The sequence below is a fragment of the Artemia franciscana genome, chromosome 7 (assembly GCF_032884065.1).
Source record: "Artemia franciscana chromosome 7, ASM3288406v1, whole genome shotgun sequence".
Classification (NCBI taxonomy): domain Eukaryota; kingdom Metazoa; phylum Arthropoda; class Branchiopoda; order Anostraca; family Artemiidae; genus Artemia; species Artemia franciscana.
The window spans coordinates 25,675,637-25,697,515 of record NC_088869.1 but is presented as its reverse complement, the minus strand read 5'-3'; the positions used below and the strand labels follow the sequence as shown (position 1 = coordinate 25,697,515).

At 36.5% G+C, this 21,879-nt stretch overlaps 1 protein-coding gene across 1 annotated transcript; it reads left to right on the top strand.

The window, feature by feature from the left end:
• The first annotated feature begins 13,918 nt into the window (after positions 1-13,918).
• On the top strand, positions 13,919-21,610 carry LOC136029068 (arylalkylamine N-acetyltransferase-like 2). Its single transcript, XM_065707108.1, has 2 exons — positions 13,919-14,287; positions 21,111-21,610. Exons 1-2 carry the CDS (start codon positions 14,028-14,030, stop codon positions 21,526-21,528), a joined length of 678 nt encoding a protein of 225 aa, XP_065563180.1. The 5' UTR covers positions 13,919-14,027; the 3' UTR covers positions 21,529-21,610.
• Positions 21,611-21,879: the final 269 nt, after the last annotated feature.

Here is a 21,879-nt window from a genome sequence, read left to right as displayed (position 1 = left end):
AGCAGTTCTAGTAGGGAACGGTTGGTGTCCATAACCAGACGCTGAGCTTTGTTACGAAACGATGGAAATCATCAAAGAACAACACGATGAATATTCTAATCCTTGATTAGAGAATCAAATATACACAAGACCACCACTTAATGTATATATATTTATGTATATATATATATATATATATATATATATATATATATATATATATATATATATATATATATATATATATATATATATATATATATATATATATATATATATATATATATATATGTGTGTGGGTATGTGTGTGTGTGTGTAAATGAGGAATTTTGCTTCTTTGTTTTCTGAAAGGAAGATCACAGACGAGCATTTATTTGCTTTTATTCCCCAGGGGTGATCGTATCGAACCAGTAGTCCTAAAAATTCAGGAGACACCTCAATAAAACGGAAAACAGATGCCATAGAGCCCTTTTCAAGAATCCAAAAAGATTTTTTCAGAACAGAGTGATGTTTTCAGCAGCTTTTTAACAAAACAAAATTGCAAAAAACTTAAGAATTTGAGCCTGATACCTTAAAAAGTGACTTTCAACCCCAAAAATTTTCTAACTGTCCACGAACTGTCATATAAATACAGAAAAAGGTCTGTAGGAGGCGGGGTTGTAGGTAGAAATCAGAAGGTCACCAAGGCATTTCCCAGTAGGGAGAAGCAAAACATTACTAGGAAATTTGTTTATGGAAGTTTCAAAGAGAGATATTGGTTCCATGTTTACTTATTATATGATAATCAGTTCATGATAACGAGTTGTAAATAAAGAGCAATACCTGATAATAGCAACCAAAACTTTAAAGGGGAGTTTGGACTTTCTATGGTGATTCTAATCATATAAAATTAGTTAAGATTTAAGAACCGAATAAAAGCTACAGACATGTAATACTTTGAAGTTTTTCCGAGGAGGATGATCGCGAATCCTTGTTTATCTGTTTTCTGTTTGTTTTCTTAGACGTTGATAGTATCAAACCCAATGGTCCTAGAATATCAAGAAAGATCCATTAGAAAGAAAATAGAAGTTTCTACTGACCTTTTTAAGTAGCAAGACGGATTATGCCACAGCAAGTGACACCACTATGTTAGTAGGTGCAATCATTCCAAAATTTCTATAGAAAATAAATGTTTGATTCGGACAGCTATTTTAAGATTTTATTCACTATTTACTTTTATTTGAGGCTTGATAATATTACGCACAGAGGTGTGTAATAACACAACAACCGCTATGGACCAGGGCTGATAGATCTTTGTATAGGTGTTCAAAGCTACTACTACTACTACTACTAACAACTCACCGTAGAAACAAGTCGCCTGAGTCCCACACAGCTACGCACACTCCTCCTCCATCCTAATCTATTCGAAGCCTTATTCTTTACACCCTCCCAGGAAGTTTCCATTTACATAAGATCTTTTCTTACTAAATCTTCCCGCCCCAAACGAGGACGACCTACGTTCCGTTTAGCCCTTGACGGTTGGCCGAAAAGGATAATCTTTAGTAGTTTTTCATCCTTCATCCACAGATCGTACCCTAGCCATCTCAACCTTTCTTTCATCATAGCCTTAGAAAGCCAGATTGAACAGCACTCTTCGTACTATCTACTGTTTGGAATACGGTCAGTCAGCCTGGTACCCAAAACAATCTGCAGGCAATTTCTCTGGAAAACATCTAGCAAATCCTTGTTCGTTTTTCGGAGCGTCCATGCTTTACAACCATGTTTGGTCACTGTAACTTCCAATATTATAATCTTGGTTAACAGACTTATCTTCCTATTCTTTCAAAAATTTCAACTGTGAAAAATAATCTTGGGCCGTGGCTAATCAACTTTTAATATCTTCACTGGACCCATCGTCTTTACTAATAATTTTAAAAATCATTTGTTTTAATTACTAAAGGTTTTTAACCACGTCAATGTCCTTTAAAATAAGCCATTTAACAGCTCTATGCGATATTCCAGTGTCCCAATATCTTAGAAGGATAAAGGTGGTTTTAATCGTGTACTTTTATTTTTGAACTGACTCTATTTTTGTTTCTGTGTATTGGACGTGATCGTTTCTAACTAGGCTGCTAGCTACCGCTACAACCCGGATCTAGTATTAAGTTGCAAGAGTTAGTTATTTCCTATTATGTGAAGTTATTATTATTATGAATGCTTGAGATCGTTTTTATCATAAATGAAAATTTCCAATACTATGAACTGGAGTTCATTCTTTAATGTAATAAATTAACTATACCAATCCTTTATGTAACTATCCAAGCCTATACTATAGCTAAGTTCCCTATGCAAGTTATTATAGGCAAGAGTTTGTTCTTTATTATAATTAAAATAAAATAAAATTTTGTTGTTTTTTTTACAGCAAGTAAGAAGCGATATTAAAACTTAAAACGAACGGAAACTATTCCGTATATGAAAAGGGTTGTCCCCTCCTCAATGCCCCGCTCTTTACGCTTAAGTTTGACTCTTTCTCACAACTCTACTTTTTAAAACAATAAAAGACTTCACCATAAAGAGCGAGGCGTTGACTAGGCGTCGAGGCGTTGAGGAATAATTTCTGTTCGTTTTAAGTTTTAGTGTCGCTCTTTACTTGCAGTTAAAAAAAACTTTTTTTTGTTGATTTCTGAACGTTTTGGATTATTGTATGTTTTGATTCTGGCTCACCCCACATGAATAATAAAAACGAAATTTGCACTTATCTTTTTTTTTTGCTAAATGGCTTTCTCATTGTTTTGATCGGACAATTTTGATAAAAAAAAATGGGGTGGGAGAGGAGGCCTAGTTGCCCTCCAATTTTTGGTTACTTAAAAGGGCAACTAGAGCTTTTTATTTTTTTTTACGAACATTTTTATTAGTAATAAATATATGTAACTTACGTAACAAACTTCTATATTTGTATATTTTTATTACGTATATGAGGGGATTCACCCCCTCTTGAATACCTTGCTCTTTACACTAAAGCTTGAATTGTGTCCAAATTCCTTAAGAATGACCCCTGAATCACAAAGACCGTAGAATAAATAGTTAATATTACTAAAAAATACTTTAGTGTAATGTGCAAGGTATTGAGGAGGAGACGAACCCCCTTATATACATAATAATATCTTTTCGTTTTAAGTTTTAATGCTGCTCCTTATCTCCAATTAAAAAAAAAACTTTTTTAAATTATTTTCTCACTGTTTTTTTTTTAAATAATGCTAGGAAATTTTCTTCCCTGATGATAAATTCCCCCATGAAAAGATCCTCCCACGTAACCCCCTCTCCCGACCCGGTCCCCAAAGTGAAAAAGTCCTTATGAAAACGTCTGTACACTTCCCAATAACCATTACTATACGTAAACAATGGTCAAAATTTATAACTTGCAGCCTCTCCCCCTGGGACTGTTGGGGATTAAGTCGTCCAAAATGACATAATTATTAGGTTTTTCGAATATGCCGAACAAAACGGCTACCTCAAAATTTTGATCCGGTGACATTGGGAAAAATGAGCGTGGGAGGGGGTCTATGTACCCTCCAATTTTTTGGTCACTAAAAGGCACTAGAACTTCCAATTTACGTTAGAAAGAGCCCTCTCGCGAAATTCTTAGACCACTGGTTTGATACGATCACCCCTGGGAAAAAAAAATGAACACGCACCCGTGATTTGTTTTCTTTCAAAAAATACAAAATTCCACATTTTTGTAGATACGAGCTTGAAATTCCTATAGTTGTGTTGTCTAATACGCTGAATCTGACGGTCTGATTTTTGTTAGTATTCTATGACTTTTAGGGAGTGTTTCCCCTATTATCTAAAAAAAGGCAAATTTACTCAGGCCCGTAACTTTTGATAAGTAAGATTAAACCTTATGAAACTTAAATATTTAAAATTAGCATAAAAATACCATTTTTATGTAGCTATTGGTATCAGAATTATGTTTTTTAAGAGTTTCAGTTACTATTGAGCCGGTTCGCTCCTTGCTACAGTTCGTTACCAAGAACTGTTTGAAAATTGTTTTCCTAAATTTAGTCCATCCATCTTGCGTATTGTCAAATTTTAAAACCTCAAGGCTAGAATTCAACTTTTCCTGGAAAGTTTCTCTCAAATCCTTATCTTAGAGTCTACAAGTTTAACACCTGATTCTTCAAATTCTAATTTATACCCAAGCTGAGTGTTATATATTACTTTACTAGACGCCTGACCCTAAGGAGTAATTCCACCAGGCCCCGTAGTAACTAATTCCAACAGGGGGGGGGGGTAGCAACCAATTCAATTGTAAAGGTCCTAGCATTCAATTCCAATAGACCCCCTAACCACCGGAGCCCTAGTATCTAATTTCACTGGGGTGGGGGCCTAGCAACCAATTGAACCAGGACCCTAGAGGGCAATTCCAACAGGACCCGAGCAACTTTTTCCAACCGACCCCCTAACCTAACCAAATCACCGGGGGGTCATAGCATCCATTATCATTGGGGAGCCTAGCATGTAATTTCACTGAGGCGCTAGCGACAAACCCCACGGAGACCCACAGCATTCAATCTCACCGGGGGCCCTAGTGAGCAATTCCACCCAGCAGGTGCTTATTACATAATGGGTTTTCTTTACTTTTGGCTATTAAATAACAGGACTTGTAAGATTCCTTTAGTCAAGCGGGAAATCCTCGCTTGTAAACGTGGGGGCACGCAAGTCGTTGTTACGTAAAAACAATGGAAACATGGGTATTAAGGTTCCCCACTAGACGGCTCCTGGAGGTTTCTTAAAAATCAAAGAAAAAAACACTCTAATAAGTAACATTTGTATAACTAAACAAAGTCTATTGCGTAACAAGCAAAGAAATCTTGATTTGGAGGGACCCCTGAAGGTTTTTTAAAGACTCTCTTTTAGGTAACAACTAAAGCCTATTATGTAAAATCTTGGAAATCCTGATTTGGTGAGCTCTTGCAGATTTTTGAAAGAATTAACACATGCATCTCACAGAAAACATTCCCTATGATGTAACAAACACCTGCCGGCTGTCGTGGGAACAATGGAATAGGGCTCTAATTAAAAGCAGGGATAGGATGTCATAGAAAAGGAAGGATAGGGCTGTGATTGAACCTGAAGGGAGTCACTACTCAAACTATTTTTGTTTTAAGTCTTTACGGACAAAAGCGCTGTCAACTCCTATGTGTTATTTTTTCTTATATTCCAAGTATAGAACTACCACAGGTCACCATTAATAGATAAATGAAACCCAAAACAAACAATAAATAACCTAGTCAAACTCAAAGCCTGCCAAAATTAAATGAATTGGGCTCAAAACCGCCATGTCGTCTCAAGATCATGACATTATTTGCAGTTTATTAAAAAAAAGCAAAACCGTGGATTGTTAGTTTAATATACATATTCTTCTATTTAGTCCTTTAAGTCTTATTACTTTTTTATTTTATTAAAGAATTTTACTCGGTTATTCATTGTAATTTCTATTCGTTTTGGGCGTTAATTTATTTTAAGTCAAAAAAGTGAAAACATATAAAATGTCTTTGTTTCCAGTCAAGTGTACCAGTGTCAAGTGTTCCAGTCAAAATGTACTGTGTAAATTATGCTCTGGTCTCGAAGTGTGGGGGTTGGCAGCCCTACTCAAGTTAATTTTTGCTTATTTTGAGTTTTTCCGGTTATTTATTGTAATTTCTATTCGTTTTGGGTTTAATTTATATTTTGATGGTGATTTGTGGTTGTATTACGCTTAGAAAATTGTTTGAATTTATTTCTATTCATTTTTGGCTTAACGCAGCTCTTTACGCTTCTTTAACAAACTTGTTTTGTGGAAAAATTGTTTAAATTAAAAAGATTTCAATTTCCCCCTGACAATTCCATTTCAGTTGAAAATTCTACCAAGAAAATTTTTTGTGGACGATTTTGGGTGAAAAATTTTTGTTAGTGCACTTTCATTTGAAACAGACATTAATTTCAGATTGTTTTAAAAAATAAGGAGCAAATAAATTCTTCCTCCGTGGAATTTTTCCAGCAAAAAACACCCCCCCCCCCTTATCCCTTAGTTGAAAGTTGATCCTATAGAAAGTGTTCTCTGGAAAATATATCCCATGAAAAATCTCCCCCCCCCCTGTCACGTACAGAAGGACACTATACAATTCCAACGCAGTAAAAACTTCCCCATGACGATTCTCCTTAACATATCCAGGGAGAAAAAAAAAGAAAAATGAGACATTTGTAACTTAAGAGTGGGTGATCGGGTCCTAATGAATTTTGATATTTAGAGGGACATCGTGACTCAGAGCTCTTATTTTAAATCCTGGCCGGCATTAAGCCTCTGATTTTCCTTTTAAATCAATCTATTGATTCTTAGAATTTTGCTAGAACTCATACCATATGAGCTCTTTGCTCTTGGCTCTTCCGGCCTCGTCACAAGCGCCATATGATCTCTTAGGTCTTGTTATTATTTCTCTTGGTAAAAGACAACTTAGTTTTTTTTCGACTAGAATCAGATCTGGGGACAAAGGAGGTTGGAGGGGAAACCGAAATCATGGAAAACGCTTAGAGGTGAGAAATTGGGATGAAGCTTGGTGGGTAGAATATGCAAATGTTGTAGATACGTGATTGAAGTAACCATACTGGATTCATTCCTTTTGGGGGAGTTAGGGGGTGCGGTTCATGCTTTGGCGAGTTTAGCGCTTCTGGACATGCTAGGACGATGAAAATTGGTAGGTTTGTCAAGGAGCTGCACAAATTGACTAGATAAAGTCGTTTTCCCGGATTCTACCATCTGGGGGACTGGAGGGCTTTTTAAGTTGATTAAATGAAAAAAGCACGTTTTTTTAACTGAAAGTAAGGAGCGACATTAAAACTTAAAACCATCAGAAATTACTCCCTTATATTAAAAGGGCTTTTCCCTCCTCAACACTCCGCCCTTTACGCTAAAGTTTGACTCTTTCTTTCAATTAAAATCTTTAAAACAGTAAAAAATTTAACGTAAAGAGCGGGGCATTGAGGATGGAAAAGCCCCTTTAATATACGGAGTAATTTCTGTTCGTTTTAGGCTTTAATGTCGCTTGTTACTTTTAGTTAAAAAACTTGTTTTTTCATCTAATTTCTGAACATTTTTTAATCAATATATTTTTGATTTTGGCTGTCCGCACATGAATAATTAAAACAAAATTTGTATATTAATTTTTTTGGCTAAATGGCTTTCTCTTAGTTTTGATCGGAAGACTTTGAGAAAAAAGGGATGGGGGAGGAGGCCTAGTTGCCCTCCAATCTTTTGGTTACTTAAAAGGCAACTATAACTTTTAATATTATACGAATGTTTTTATGGTACTTGGTATTAACCAAGTGACATATAGCAATCGCAAATTCTGTCGGTTTGTCTGTCAGTCTGTCTGTCGGTCTGTCTGTCTGTCAGTCCCGGTTTTGCAATTTTAGGCACTTCCAGGTAAGCTAGGACGATAAAATTTGGTAAGCGTATCAGAGACTGGACCAGATTAAATGAGAAATAGTTATTTTTTCTAATTTGACCATCTGGGGGGGGGAGTGAGGGGACGGTTAATTCGAAAAAAATAGAAAAAATGAAGTATTTTTAACTTACGAATGGTTGATCAGATCTTAATGAAATTTGATGTTTGGAAGGATACAGTGTCTGAAAGCTCTTATTTTAAATCCCGACCGGATCTGGTGACATAGGGGTGGGGAAGTTGGGAGGGGGAAACCTAAAATCTTCGAAAACACTTAGAGTGGAGGGATCAGGATGAAACTTGGTGGGAAAAATAAGCACAAGTCCTAAATACATGATAGACATAACCGGAATGGATCCGTTCTCTTTGGGGTAGTTGGGGGGGGGGGTAATTCCGAAAAATTAAAAAAAAATACACATTTTTAACTTACGAACGGGTGATTGGATCTCAATGAAATTTGATATTTAGAAGGATACCGTGTCTCATAGCTCTTATTTTAAATCTGGTGACATTGGGGGGAGTTTGGGGGGGGAAACCTAAAATCATGGAAAACGCTTAGAGGGGAGGGAGGGATCGGGATGAAACTTGGTGGGAGAAATAAGCAGAAGTCCTAGATACGTGATCGATATAATTAGAACAGATCCGCTCTATTTGGGGGAATTGGGGGGGGGGGGGGGGGGTAATTCTGAAAAATTAGAAAAAAATGAAATTTTTTTAATTTACGAAGGAGTGATCGGATCTTCATGAAACCTCATATTTAGGAGGACCTTGTAACTCAGATCTTTCATTTGAAATCTCAACCGGATCCAGCATCATTAAGGGGGGGGCAGAAATCATAGAAAATGTTTAAAGCGGAGAGATCAGGATGAAATTTGATGGGAAGAGTAAAAGCAAGTCTAAGATACTTCACTGACATAACCAGATCGGGTCCGCTCTCTTTGGGGGAGCTGGGGGGGGGGCTAGGGTTAATTCTGAAAATTAGAAAAAAAAGAGGTATTTTTAACTTACGAAGGAGTGATCATATCTTAACGAAGTTTTATATTTAGAAGGACCTCGTAGCTTAGATATCTTATTTTAAATCCCGACTGGATCCAGTGTCAATGGGGGGAGGGGGGAATCAGAAATCTTGGAAAACGCTTAAAGCGGAGAGATCAGGAGGAGACTTGGTGGGAAGAATAAACACAAATCTCCAAGATACGTGACTGAAATAACCAGACCGGATCCGCTCTCTTTGGTGGAGTTGGGGGGTGGGGATAATTCGGAAAAATTAGAAAAAATGAGGTATTTGTAACTTACGAACGGGTGACCAGATCTTAATGAAATTTGATATTTGTGCTTTAAATCTTGTGCTTTAAAGCTCTAATTTTCAATCCCGACCAGATCCTGTGATATTGGGGGAAGCTGGAGGGGGAAACCGGAATTCTTGGAAACATGAAAATTGGGGTATTTTTATCTTACGAATATGTGATCGGATGTTAATGAAACTTGATATATAGAAGGATTTTATTTCTCAGATGCTCCATTTTCATTTCGAATCGGATCCGGAGACATAGAGGGTTGGAGGGGGGAAACAGAAATCTTGGAAACCGGAAATCTTGGAAAACGTTAAGAGTGGAGATGTCGGGATGAAACTTGATAGGAAGAATAAGCACAAGTTATAGATAAGAGATTGACATAATTGGTACGGATCCGCTCTCTTTGGGGGAGCTGGGGGTTGTTAATTTGGAAAAATTAGAAAAATTGAGGTATTTTTAACTTAAGGAACGGGTGACCGGATCTTAATAAAATTTGATATTTAGAAGAAACTCGTGTCCAGAGCTCTTATTTTAAATCTCGACCAGATCTGTTGACACTGGGGGGAGCTGATGGGGGAAACCAGAAATCTTGTAAAATGCTTGTAAATGTCGTAGATACGTGACTGACGTAACCGGACTGGATTCGCTCTTTTTGGGGGAGTTAGGTGGTGGGGCTCAGTGCTTTGGCGAGTTTGGCGCTTCTCGATTTGCTAGGACGATTGGTATAGGACGATATTGGTACGCCTACCAATTGGTAGGCGTGCCAGGGAGCTGTACAAATTGACTTGATAAAGCGTTTTCCCCGATTCGAACATCTGGGGGGCTGAAGGGAGAGGCAAAAATAATAAAATGAGGTATTTATAACTTACAAGTGGGTGATCGGATCTTAATGAATTTTGATATTTAGAAGGACCTCGTGACTCAGAGCTCTAATTTTAAATCCCGACCGGCATTAAGCCTCTGATTTTCCTTTTAAATAAATCTAAAGATTCTTAGAATTTTGTTAGAGCTCATACCACATGAGCTCTTGGCTCTTGTTATTAGTAGAAAATATACGTAATTTACGAAATAACTTACGTAAAGAACTTCTATATTTGTATGTTTTTATTACGTATATGAGGGGGTTTCCCCCCTCGTTAATACCTCGCTCTTTACACTAAAGCTTAATTTTGTCCCAATTCCTTAAGAATGACCCCTGGATCACAAAGGCCGTAGAATAAATAGTTGAAATTACAAAAAATACTTTAGCGTAAAGAGCAAGGTATTTAGGAGGAGATGAATCCCACATATGGTTAATAATTTCTGTGCATTTTAAGTTTTAATGCTGCTTCTTGCTTTCAGTTGAAAAAACATTCCCGTATTTATTTTTTAATTGCTTTGTTTTTGTGTTAAATAGTGCTAGAATATCCTGCGCCCCCTTCATCGGAATTATCTTCTCCCATGACTAATTCCTTCACGGAAAGATCCTCCCACGTAACCCCCCTGCCCTCAACCTCCCCCACCTCTCGACCAAAAAAGTCCCCCTGAAAATGTCTGTACACTTCCCAAAAACCATTATTATTCCTAAGCACTGGTCAAATCTTGTAATTTGCGGCCCCTCCCCTTGAACTGTGAGGGAGTAAGTCAACCCCAAACACATTATTAATAGGTTTTTTGACTATGCTGAATAAAATAGCTATCTCAAAATTTTGATCCGTTTACTTTGGGGAAAAAATGAGCGTGGGAGGGGGCTTAGGTGCCCTCCAATTTTTTCGGTCACTTAAAAAGGGCACTAGAACTTTTGATTTTCGTTAGAATGAGCCCTCTCGTGACATTCTAGCACCACTGGGTCGATACGATCACCCCTGGGGAAAAAAATAAACACTAAAATTAACCATCGCTGAAAGCGATGGTGTGATTTTCGTTAAGATTCTAAGACTTTTAAGGGGTTTTTCCCCCTATTTCCAAAATAAGGCAAATTTTATCAGGTTCGTAACTTTTGATTGGTAAGACTAAATTTGATTAAAGGGATATATTTAACATATCATAAAAATTCGATTCTTTTGATGTATCTATTAGTATCAAAATTCCTTTTTTTAGACTTTCGTTTACTATTGAGCCGGGTCACTCCTTACTGCAGTTCGTTACCACGAACTGTTTGATTCCAAGTATATAAAGTTAATTAAGTTTAATGTTACCCATCATAAGGTACGAGCCTGAAAAAAATGTCTGATTTTCTAAAAGGGGGACCCCGAGAAAAAAGCAATCCAAACAAAAATAAGGCCATCAAATTCAGCATGTCATCGAACTCTACTGTGAAGGGTTTCGAGCTTCCATAAAAGCGAGGAATTCTGTATTTTTTGGCAGAAGAAAGACTAAGGATTTGTTTTTATGTTTTCTTGTTTGTTTGTTTTTTGGTCGGGTTTCACAGGGTTGATCATATCGATCCAGTGGTCCTATAAGATAAAAAAGGAGCTCTTTGAACGGAAAACAAAAGTTCTAGTTCCCTGTTTTAGTGACCAAAAAGATTGGAGGGCACATAGTCCCCTCACAAATCCATTTTCTCCCCAAAGACATCAGATCAAATTTTAAGATAGTCATTTACTGCACCATAGTTGTAAGCTCTACGCTATTTTTTAAACAAATGACTATCTCAAAACTTAAAAAAAAAAGTAACAAAAGAACATTAAAATTCAAAACAAACAGAAATTATTTCTTATATGAGGGGTTGCCCCCTCCTCGATATCTTGCTCTTTTCGCAAAGACTGAACACTTTAAAAAAAACTTCCCATTCTACTCAAACGGCCCCTGTGTTTCAGTAGCCATTCATACAAAAATTGGGGCAAACAGTCATACTTAGCGTTAAGAGTAGCCTAAGGTATTGAGGAGGGGGCAAGTCTTCATATACGGAATAATTTCTGTTTGTTTTGAGTTTTAATGTTGCTCTTATCTTTCAGTTAAAATAACTTGTTTTTTCTATTTAATTTCTGCTCGTTTTTCAAACAATGTAGATAAATTTGTGTCACCCTCAATGAAATATATCCCCCCCCTCAAGCGAAAATCCTCTGTGAAAATTCCACCTAACGTAAAGTACACCCACCCCTCTCTCGTCAGGTTGCCACCAGAAAGCTCTATTCTCGCTGAAAAAATTATAATCTTTCAAAATTGTCTACATAAATGGTACTTTTTTGTGTATTATTCAGGACATACTCAATAAGTGAAGTTAGGTTCTTTCGTGAAACAAACTACGATGCAGATACATTTTAATTACGTTTTAATTAGTTTTTCTGTTGCATAAAAAACATACACACTTCACGGAGGTAGCTATTCCAATCGATAACTGTCTTCTTAGAAATGCCTAGCTCTCGTTCACACCAGGCCACATTTGTCACTTCGTAAACCCAGCAATAAATGAAAGTAATAATGTAGTAATAAATAGTAATAAAGTAGTAATAAATGGTATTCTACTGTCGCTAAACCACGTATTTACGCAAATTGACTTTTTTTCAAACATGGCCTATTGTTATACTTCCAAAAATGTTCCTTCTCGTAAGAGTATAAAGTCATGTTGTGTCCATTGGCGCAATGTTTTGCTGTGGGCAACAACCCCTTATCCTGGAAAAATATAATTGCTTCTTTTTCAGTCTTTGACAAATCCCAAATCTTCATTTCAAAATCCATGTTCAGACACTATCTTCTATCATTATGCGTAGCAGAATAAATTGAGTTTTGTAATTGTGGCTATGAAACCAGATTTTCTCAGCAAAATTCTTGATTGTTTTCTGAATTGAACTGAATCAATTGAATAATGAACAAGTACCAAATATGCGATTAAAATGTACCTGCATCGTAGTTGTTTGACGAAAGCACCTAACTTCACTTATCCAGTGTGTTCTGAATAATACACATATACCACATAAATTATTATTAGGCTCTTTACCTATCGGGTTATTCATAATTTTATTAAAATCTTCTCTTTTAAAGACATGCTCATTCAAATTGTCATCTTTATTATTAGCATTGACTCGATACACTTGTGTAGAGATCGGGCGATGATCCGTGATTAAAATTCAGCTATCACATTCTTATGAAAAATTTAAAAACGACCTAACTGACCATCTCCTATGCCTAGAGATTTAGTGATCTCCTCCCTTTGCTTTTCCCCCTCTATCTTTCCTTTTCAATTTTTAATCCATTTATTTTAATTGACATTATATTTTTTGTTGTTGTTGTTTAATTCTTTTTTTCTTTTTTTCTTCTTGTCCTCTTTGATTTTAGTGCTATTATTTAATGTAATGTTTAGTCTCCCACTCTCACAGGTCACAGCCTTTGTGAGTGGTTTGTAATTTTTTTTCTTTAAATATATTGATTAATTTAATTCCAGGGAGTCCATGAATAACTTATTAAAAAAAGCATTTCAATCTCAAGGCAACAAATGTTTTAGTGCCTCTTCATTAGGGTTCATTGATGCTTTCCCAACACATAATTTGTAATATCTTTCTAATTAGTGTTTAATCAAAGAGGAGATCGTTACTGTGAAATCCAAGAGGGATTTTCTGAAGTCTGCAATATTTTCAAAAATTCGTGTAAGTTCTGAAATTAAACGCTGATTTCCCAGCATTAGGAAATCACTCAATCATTTCATGAATAAAAAGAAAGTAAACAACATCTATAATCAACGTTTCAACAAAACTTCAATAAAGAATGTAACCGACGAAAATAAATATTCCATAGGTTTTGGTAAGTTTCAATGGGTTATTCGATCTGGCTTTCTAATGTTATTGTCCCTTGAAAATCACCGTTGAAAACGACAACTTACCTAGCAGGTTATTATCACCCTACCCCAAATGAGACCATTTATTGCCATTATTTTGACAGGGACAAAAAAGGAGGCTGTCCCCAGCCCCCTTCCAAAATTTCAGATCATTGTCTGTTTCCCCATAATTTATAGTATTTTGATTAGTTTTCCTTAGTAGTTTCTATAACTTGTGATCTCCTCCTTGTATGAATGGCGTGCACCTCTGATGAAATCAATTTATTTGTGTAAGATAACCATATCCGCTGAAGAAAATACTAATTCCACGAAATTTTGAACTAAAATTGTATCATCGCATAAATTAACCTTGTGGTTCCTCCCTTGTTGTTGTGTCATCAACCCTTTTGTTATTGGAAGCCAGTTCATTGCTTCATTTCTGCAAGTAAACATTCAACCGGTTTTCTGATTGCCAGATTCTTAACATTGTGAAATTTTGGTATAGTGTCCCCTAAACAGATTTAAGTTCAGTCTCAGAAAAGCAATTGACCTGACAACATGGTATTGAAAAATAAAGTTTATTTTTCCGCTCTCAAGCCAGAACACAGAGAAGGTGCTGTCAAATTGGTGCTGCAAAACTTCTTGAAGAATGAACCAGCCTGTAAACATTTACGAATGAAATATTTTCCAGAACATGATATTCATGCAGAAATGTATTTCAACGAAATGGCAGATCAAGGGCTTTCTTTCGTAGCTGTGGATAGGGAAACAAACCAAGTCGTCGGAGTGCTTTTCAATACAGAATATTATCCTGATAGGTAAGTTATATTACAGTTCACGAAAATGACCAAGGAAAACTTAAACCCCTAACTCAGGACAAAAATCTGTTTGACCGTTCCCTTTGTCATCAACATTTTCGATAAAATTCTAGTTAATTGACTTCTTGCTATCTCAGAAAGGGTTTAGGAAAAAACAACATTTTACCTTAATTTTCAGTTACTAGTTGCTTTTTCGATAAAATTCTAGTTAATTGACTTCTTGCTATCTCAGAAAGGGTTTAGGTTAGGAAAATGAAACTTTCGTGGATGAATCTACAGATTAAAGTGTGTCCTTGGAAGGTATTTTGAAGCAACTACCTCCACTCGTTCTCCCTCTAGAGGGCCCTGACCTTTGATGACCTTTAAAAATATGTGTTATAAAAGTGAAATCTTGCAGAATAGATGTTCTGCTTAATTGAAGTACAACAAAATTGTTTTCAGCTTCATAACTGCTCAATTCCATTTTATAAGGTTTTAAACATATGCAGATACATTTCCTAAATTTTGAAAAAAAAACATTGAGATGGCTCAAAATTCTACTCAAATAACATGAATTGCATTTTCAGAACTAAAGGCACAAAAACCCTTCAAAAAACTAAAGTCACAAAAACCCTTCAAAATACCTTCCCGGGACATACTTTAGCCTGTAGACCCATCCCTGAAAGTTTCATTTTCCTAACCTAACCCCTTTCCGAGATAGCAAGAAGTCGCTTAACTAGAATTTTACCGTTGTAAGTAATGATAGAATGATATGGGTGAACCTACAGGAAAAAAGTTGGTATTTCCTCGAAGATTGGTGTACAAAAAGAATCGATTCCTCCCGTGTAATCCATGCCTGAAGTTAGTAGATGTTTCTGCCAGGGGGAGGGGTATGGGATTTCCTTAAGTTTTGTTTTTCAAGTCATCATATTTTGAACCAAATTTGACTACACCTGTCCTCACCTCGATGTCCCTATGAAAATAGAAATCAGACAAGTGAAAAAGCTTAAAAATCAGAAACCTGATATTAAAGTCCTTAGTCTTTTCTAAGACACAAGTTTTATTAATTTTTGAAGGAGGGTCAGTGCATACAACAGATAATCAGTGAGGAATTATGGTTCAGTTAAAAGCTAATTTTCACATAATAACCATTGTGAATAGCAGTACCTAGGTAGTTCTATTAGTAAAGATAGTAAAGGTGTTCCATTTCATTTGCCGAATGGATGGAAAAGATTTTAAAAACAATTTGAGGAAAATTGGAACTTGTTGGGAGTATGTAAATAGTCTTTGAATAAATTAGGTTGGAGTAGCTTGTGTAGTTGTTGGCATCAGGTGACTTGACGCTGCAGTGAGTTGTTAGTAATAGTAATAGATTTAGCACACACAAAAAAAACATTTTTGCTGCTTTTATGCCAAAAACAATTTTATTCCAAAAAGTCGATTACGAATTTCCTTTTTAAGATTAAAGTGACATAGCAATCGCAAATTCTGTCGGTCTGTCTGTCGGTCCCGGTTTTGCTACTTTAGGCACTTCCAGGTAAGCTAGGACGATGAAATTTGGCAGGCGTATCAGGGACCGGACCAGATTAAATTAGAAATAGTCGTTTTCCCGATCTGACCATCTGGGGGGGGGGAGTGGGGGGGGTCCGTTAATTAAAAAAAATAGAAAAATTGAAGTATTTTTAACTTACGAACGGTTGATCAGATCTTAATGAAATTTGATGTTTGGAAGGATATCGTGTCTCAGAGCTCTTATTTTAAATCCCGACCGGATCTGGTGATATTGAGGGGGGCGTTGGGAGGGGGAAACCTAAAATCTTGGAAAACACTTAGTGGAGGGATCAGGATGAAACTTGGTGGTAAAAATAAGCACAAGTCCTAGATACATGATTGACATAACCAGAACGGATCCGCTCTCTTTGGGGTAGTTGGGGGGTGGGGGTAATTCTGAAAAACTAGAAAAAATGAGGTATTTTTAACTTACGAACAGGTGATCGGATCTCAAAGAAATTTGATATTTAGAAGGACCTCGTAACTCATATCTCTTATTTTAAATCTCAACCGGATCCAGTGTAATTGGGGGGGGGGCAGTTCGAGAGAACCGGAAATCTTAGAAAATACTTAAAGCGGTGAGATCAGGATGAAACTGCATGGGAAGAATAAAAACCTCTTGGGTAGTTGGGGGGGTGTGTTAATTCTGAAAAACTAAAAAATGAGGTATTTTAAATCCAGGATTTTAAATCCTGACCGGCATTAAGCCTCTTATTTTCCTTTTAAATCAATCTATTGATTCATAGAATTTTGTTAGAGCTCATACCATATGATCTCTTGGCTCTTGTTTACTACATTTAGTGATGCTTAGCGTATAAGGTTACCTCAGCTTAGTACTACTACTAATCCTAACAACTAACCACAGCACCAAGGCACCTGAGGCTAACCCAACAGCTACGCACGCTCCTCCTGCATCCCAATCTGTTCAAAGCCTATTTTTTAGACCCTCCCAGGAAGTTCCTATTTCCTTTAGATCTTTGTCCTACACCCACCCCAGAAGAGACGACCTGCTTTCCGTTTAGCTCTAGACCGTTGGTCGAAAAGGACAATATTTGGTAATCTGTCATCCTTCGTCAGCACAACGTGCCCTAGCAATTTCGACCTTTCTTTCGTTATAGCCCTAGAAAGTGGGATCGAACCACATTTTTCGTACAGCCTATTGTTTGAAATACAGTCAGCTGGGCTGCCCAAAAATACCCGTTGGCAATTTCCCTGGAAAACATCTAGCAAATCTTCATCCGCTTTTTGCAGCGCCCATGCTTCAGAGCCATATATGACCACTGTAATCACTGTAGCTTCTAATATTTTAAACTTGGTTTGCAGATTTATCTTCCTAGTCTCTACTTTTAACATCTTCACTGCTCCCACTGTCTTTACTAATAATGCTACCAAGGTAAGTGAAGTTTCCCACCAGGTCAATATTTTCGTTACCCATCGTCACACTTTCCATCTTCACTTATTCCTAGCCTTAGTGAATTAGTCTTCTCAACATTGATTGTCAAACCCATTCGAGCACCCTGAACTCACAAAACATCCAACTGTTCATTCATTTTGCTCTCATTTTCATCTAGGATGCTTAAGTTATCATGCATAATCTAAGTCCAGGAGATCTTTTCCTCCCCATTTGATTCTGTGGTCTCCCATTACCTTTCCAGTGCTCCTTAAGACAGTCCATCCCAATTATCCATACAAAGGGGATAGAAGACAAACCTGCTTAACTCCTGATTTAATTCAAAACTAACTGCTAACCTCATTCCCTACCTTAACTGCAGCAGTGTTATTCTCTTACATAGAACTAATCACTTTAATGTATTCGTGTGGTATACCATACAAGGATTCGCTAAAGCCCTTCTATCACCAGAATCGAAAGCTTGCTCACAATTTATGAAACTGAGGACCAAAGGTGTTTGACAACTCAGGCACTTCGCAATTATTAACCTAAGAGTGAAAATGTGATCGACATATAATCTACCTTTTCTAAAACCACACTGTTATTCTCTTAAAACTTTGTCTACAGTATCTCTGAATCTAAAATATGTCATATTATTTACTAAGTAATTTGCTACCGATAATTACTTTTTCCGGGAAGGGTACTTCCCTTTTTCAAAAATCACATTAATAATCTTCAATAACTTATTTCTAACCTCAGAGCCAGCATATTTAAGAAATTCGTTTACCAGACTACAGCACCTAGAACTTTATTATTTTTCATTCTTTTTAGTACTGTCGCTAATTCTTCCTCACAAAACAAATCTTCCTTTACATCCAAGGTATCAGAATTTTTTTTCATTTTCCTCTATCTTTTTCTGCAGCTCTATCTCGATTCAGTACATTGTCACAATGTTCTGCCCATCTCTAACTCTTTTCTTACATTTCCTTATCTTTCTCATCTTTAACTGGGCCGAGTCCGGATTGACTACTCCCTCAATTTATTAGCATGCCAGTGCAATATTTTACTATTATGCCATCTAGCTGCATCTTCCAGATCCTCGGCAATTTTATCCATGGCGTCCACATCACACCTTCTTTGTTCATATTTTAATGCTTTCTCTACTTTTGTTTTACATTCCTTTTGTTTTCACTTGATCCATCACTCAGATAATTCTTGCACAAGCCCCTTCTCCTCTATTAAACATGAAGTTTTTTCCCTAGCCGCAGTCCTAACTTTCCACCCTAAGATACGTTCAGCAACTTCACAAATTCTGTTTCTAAAATTATTCCAACCATCTTTCACACTGTCACAATTTAAACTCGAGTTTAGTATTAAACTGTTCCTGGAAAGTTTTTTGCAAATTCTCATCCTAGAGTCTACCAGCATCATAACTTCTCGGGAGTTAGTTACCCTTCAGAAATTTCAGCTTTAAATAACCCTAGACAATATTGGACGGTAATCTTTACTTTTAACCTCTGTAACAACACTCGTATATACCCTAGTATTTTGTATTGATCCTGCCTGTCTTTGGTTTACAATAACATAATAAGGTTTGCTGTTTTATCATCAAGTGAATACCATGTCAACTTATGGGCCATTCTTTAACCGAATACCGTATTAGTTATAACTAGAATGTTATACCTACGGAATTACAAGTCTGCAGCCATTACTGTTTTTTTTCTGCACCAAATTTACCTAGGCTAGGATACCATCAATCCCCATTTCTACCGGTCTAGGCGTTAAAATTGTCCTAGTAGAAACATTCAATTCATGCTAGTAAAATTCATCTGAGTCACCCGTATCTACATCAGTCGGTTCTACAGAAGCATTTACAACTATAACTGATACCCTGAATTTTTTAGTCATGAAATGAGCAATAAGTATTCTATTCTTAATATATTCCCAGCCTAAACAAGACTTGCAGCTTCCTTATTCATCATGAGCCCTACTCCTTATCTATGTGCTCCATCCTTTCTGCCTGAGTAAACAAATTCTATATCACCTAAATTCATGCTTCCTACCCCTGGGATATGAGTCTGAAACTCAAGTCCAGTTCGAATCGTCCGAATTCGTCAGTGAAAATTTCGATAGGATAGTCGTTTTTTAATGTCGTAACATTCCTAGTTCCAATTTTCGTGCTCTTTAAATCATTGAAATTGTTTTTGCCTCAGGAGAAACAATGATTCCAAATACCAGTGTAGGACGGGGATCACATTTTTTCAAGACTACACCGAGGTGCTTAAGCCGGCTTAGAACCGGACAGCAGGAAGTCCCTGGGACCTCAAGTATGAATATAGGCTTTGTGCAATCCTAGGCCCATCTTGGTCACAACATGGTTTTCAGCTTTTGGCGATGTTCTTCTATCAACAAAAATCGAAATCCTGCAAAGGCAGTCTCAAGCCTATTACCTCCGACTCAGTATATATTCATGCTTAAAAATATGCTACTACGAAGAGGCAGCCCATAATAGATAAATCAGCTAGGAAGAGGTTTTTCAGGCCGAAAACGCCCTATTAGGTGACGTAAAGCTACGTCATATTAATACATAACTTTATTTCAGATATTGGAACCAAATAAAACGGCTCAGGGATAGCGGATGCAAGAAATTTGCAAAAATATTCAGAGAAACGGTTCATTGAAGCCGTTGAAGCGCTTCACTTACGAAAGATTGAAAAAGTAATTGCATGGAAATAGGCTAAATCAAGTTCTAGAAGGAAGGAAAAATATTCAAAGGTCCAACCATTTACTAGCCTAGGCTAGCTTTGCCTAATAGAAAATATTATTCTTGTATGCTCATTCCTTTGGAAATATCCCCCAGACCCCGTAGATTAAAATTTTGCGTTAAAAGTGCATCTCTTCATTTTTGTCAAATATTAATGGAATACTTCTGATAAAGATGTTTAATTTCTTAGTTACTTGCAATTTATGGTTCTACAAAGCTTTCAGTTTAGGATAACGGATGTGATTTTCCGCGGCTCAGTAGAAATATTTGGACGTAGCCGTTGAACCACTTTGATGCAGAAGCTTGCAGCAAAAAAAGGAATAAAATTTGACGGGTCATGCAAAACCCCCTGTTTTTGCGTGAAATAGCATCAGTGGGGACCCAGGAATATGAAAAAGGGGTTGTCATCTGGGTACATTATATGCCAAAAGGACATTCCCATGTGCTGGGACAAAATGACATGGAAGGGCAAGAAAGTGACATTAGACATTTGAGACGTAAAAGGGCAAAAGGGACATATTTTGTAAATTTATGACATGAAACAACATTTCACAACATATTGGCAACCATGCATGAGTGCTAATGCTAATGGTACAATTAATGAGAGAAGAGATTGATCTTTTCGGCCGATAAAATTCGAGGGAAAGTCATTTTGTCGATATAAGCAAAAAATATATAGGCCTACCTAGATAACACACAAAAAAGATTATTTCTAAATGAGAGCAGTGATTAAAGATAAAATTGAGCACGAAATCTTTGAAGTTTGTCCATAAGAAAAGAAAGCAGAAATGAAGCTAGATTCTCACTAGTTTTTACTATTTTATGTCATTCTTCCATCCTTAAAATTAGCGTGTCTCACTGAAATAAGGTACTTTACCCGGAAGAAATCTTAGCTGCAATGCTCTAAAATTTCCTAAGGTTCTAGATTGTTAAAAATATTTTTGGTCACCATCAAGAGTTCAATTACTTCTGAATATGGTTTACTACCATCACAATTGCGGCTCAGCCCCCTCGTAATAAGGTCATTTGTATCTGTAGGCTATATGCAAAACTTCTAAAGAAAATATAGTAGTGTATCGAAATTCTTGTTTTATAATGTGTAGAAAATACACATTAATATTTACCAACCTTTTTTCTAGGACTAACCCATTGAGCGAAGTACTGGAAAAAGAAACTGATGAATGCAAGGAATCCTGTGAATTCAAACGATTTCTTTCCGTATACGAACAGAATAGATCTGTGGTGCCAGACATTTTCAGACATTATGGTGTGGACCGCTGTTTCTACTTTGGATTTCTATGCGTGAATCCAGAGTACAGTAACATGGGCATAGCCACGACGCTGGTTAAACTCTCTGAAGAACATGCAAAAAGCCTGGGTCATCGCCTTTGCATTGTTGATGCTACTGCGGGCCAAACAAAGCATATTTGCGTGAATAAACTTGGATTTAATGTTCTAGGAGAAATGAAATACAAAGACTTTGAGTTTTATGGGGACAAACCTCTAACTCATGTTAATGAAAATGAAACAATGCAATATGTGGCCAAGAAATATTGATTACTGATTACCATTCAAGTTTTTTTTAGGCTGCACTTCGTGTTTTTTTTTTTTTTACATCAATAAAAACTTCCGTTTCTCAGTCGTATAATCTTTTTATGTATGACCTATAACTAGTATTAGCTAACTTTCCATGAAAGTGGAGAACAAAAATAAACTAAACGAAAACTACTGTAAATTTAAAGGACTCTCCTCAATCATTTGAGTGTTCATTTGTCTGCTTTAAACAGTAATTTATAGTTAAAATTTCTGAAGGCAAATGGTACATGAAATTACCAACTGATTTTTAGTTTTTATGGCACTTAGCATTTACCAAGTGACATATAGCGATCGCAAATTCTGTCGGCCTGT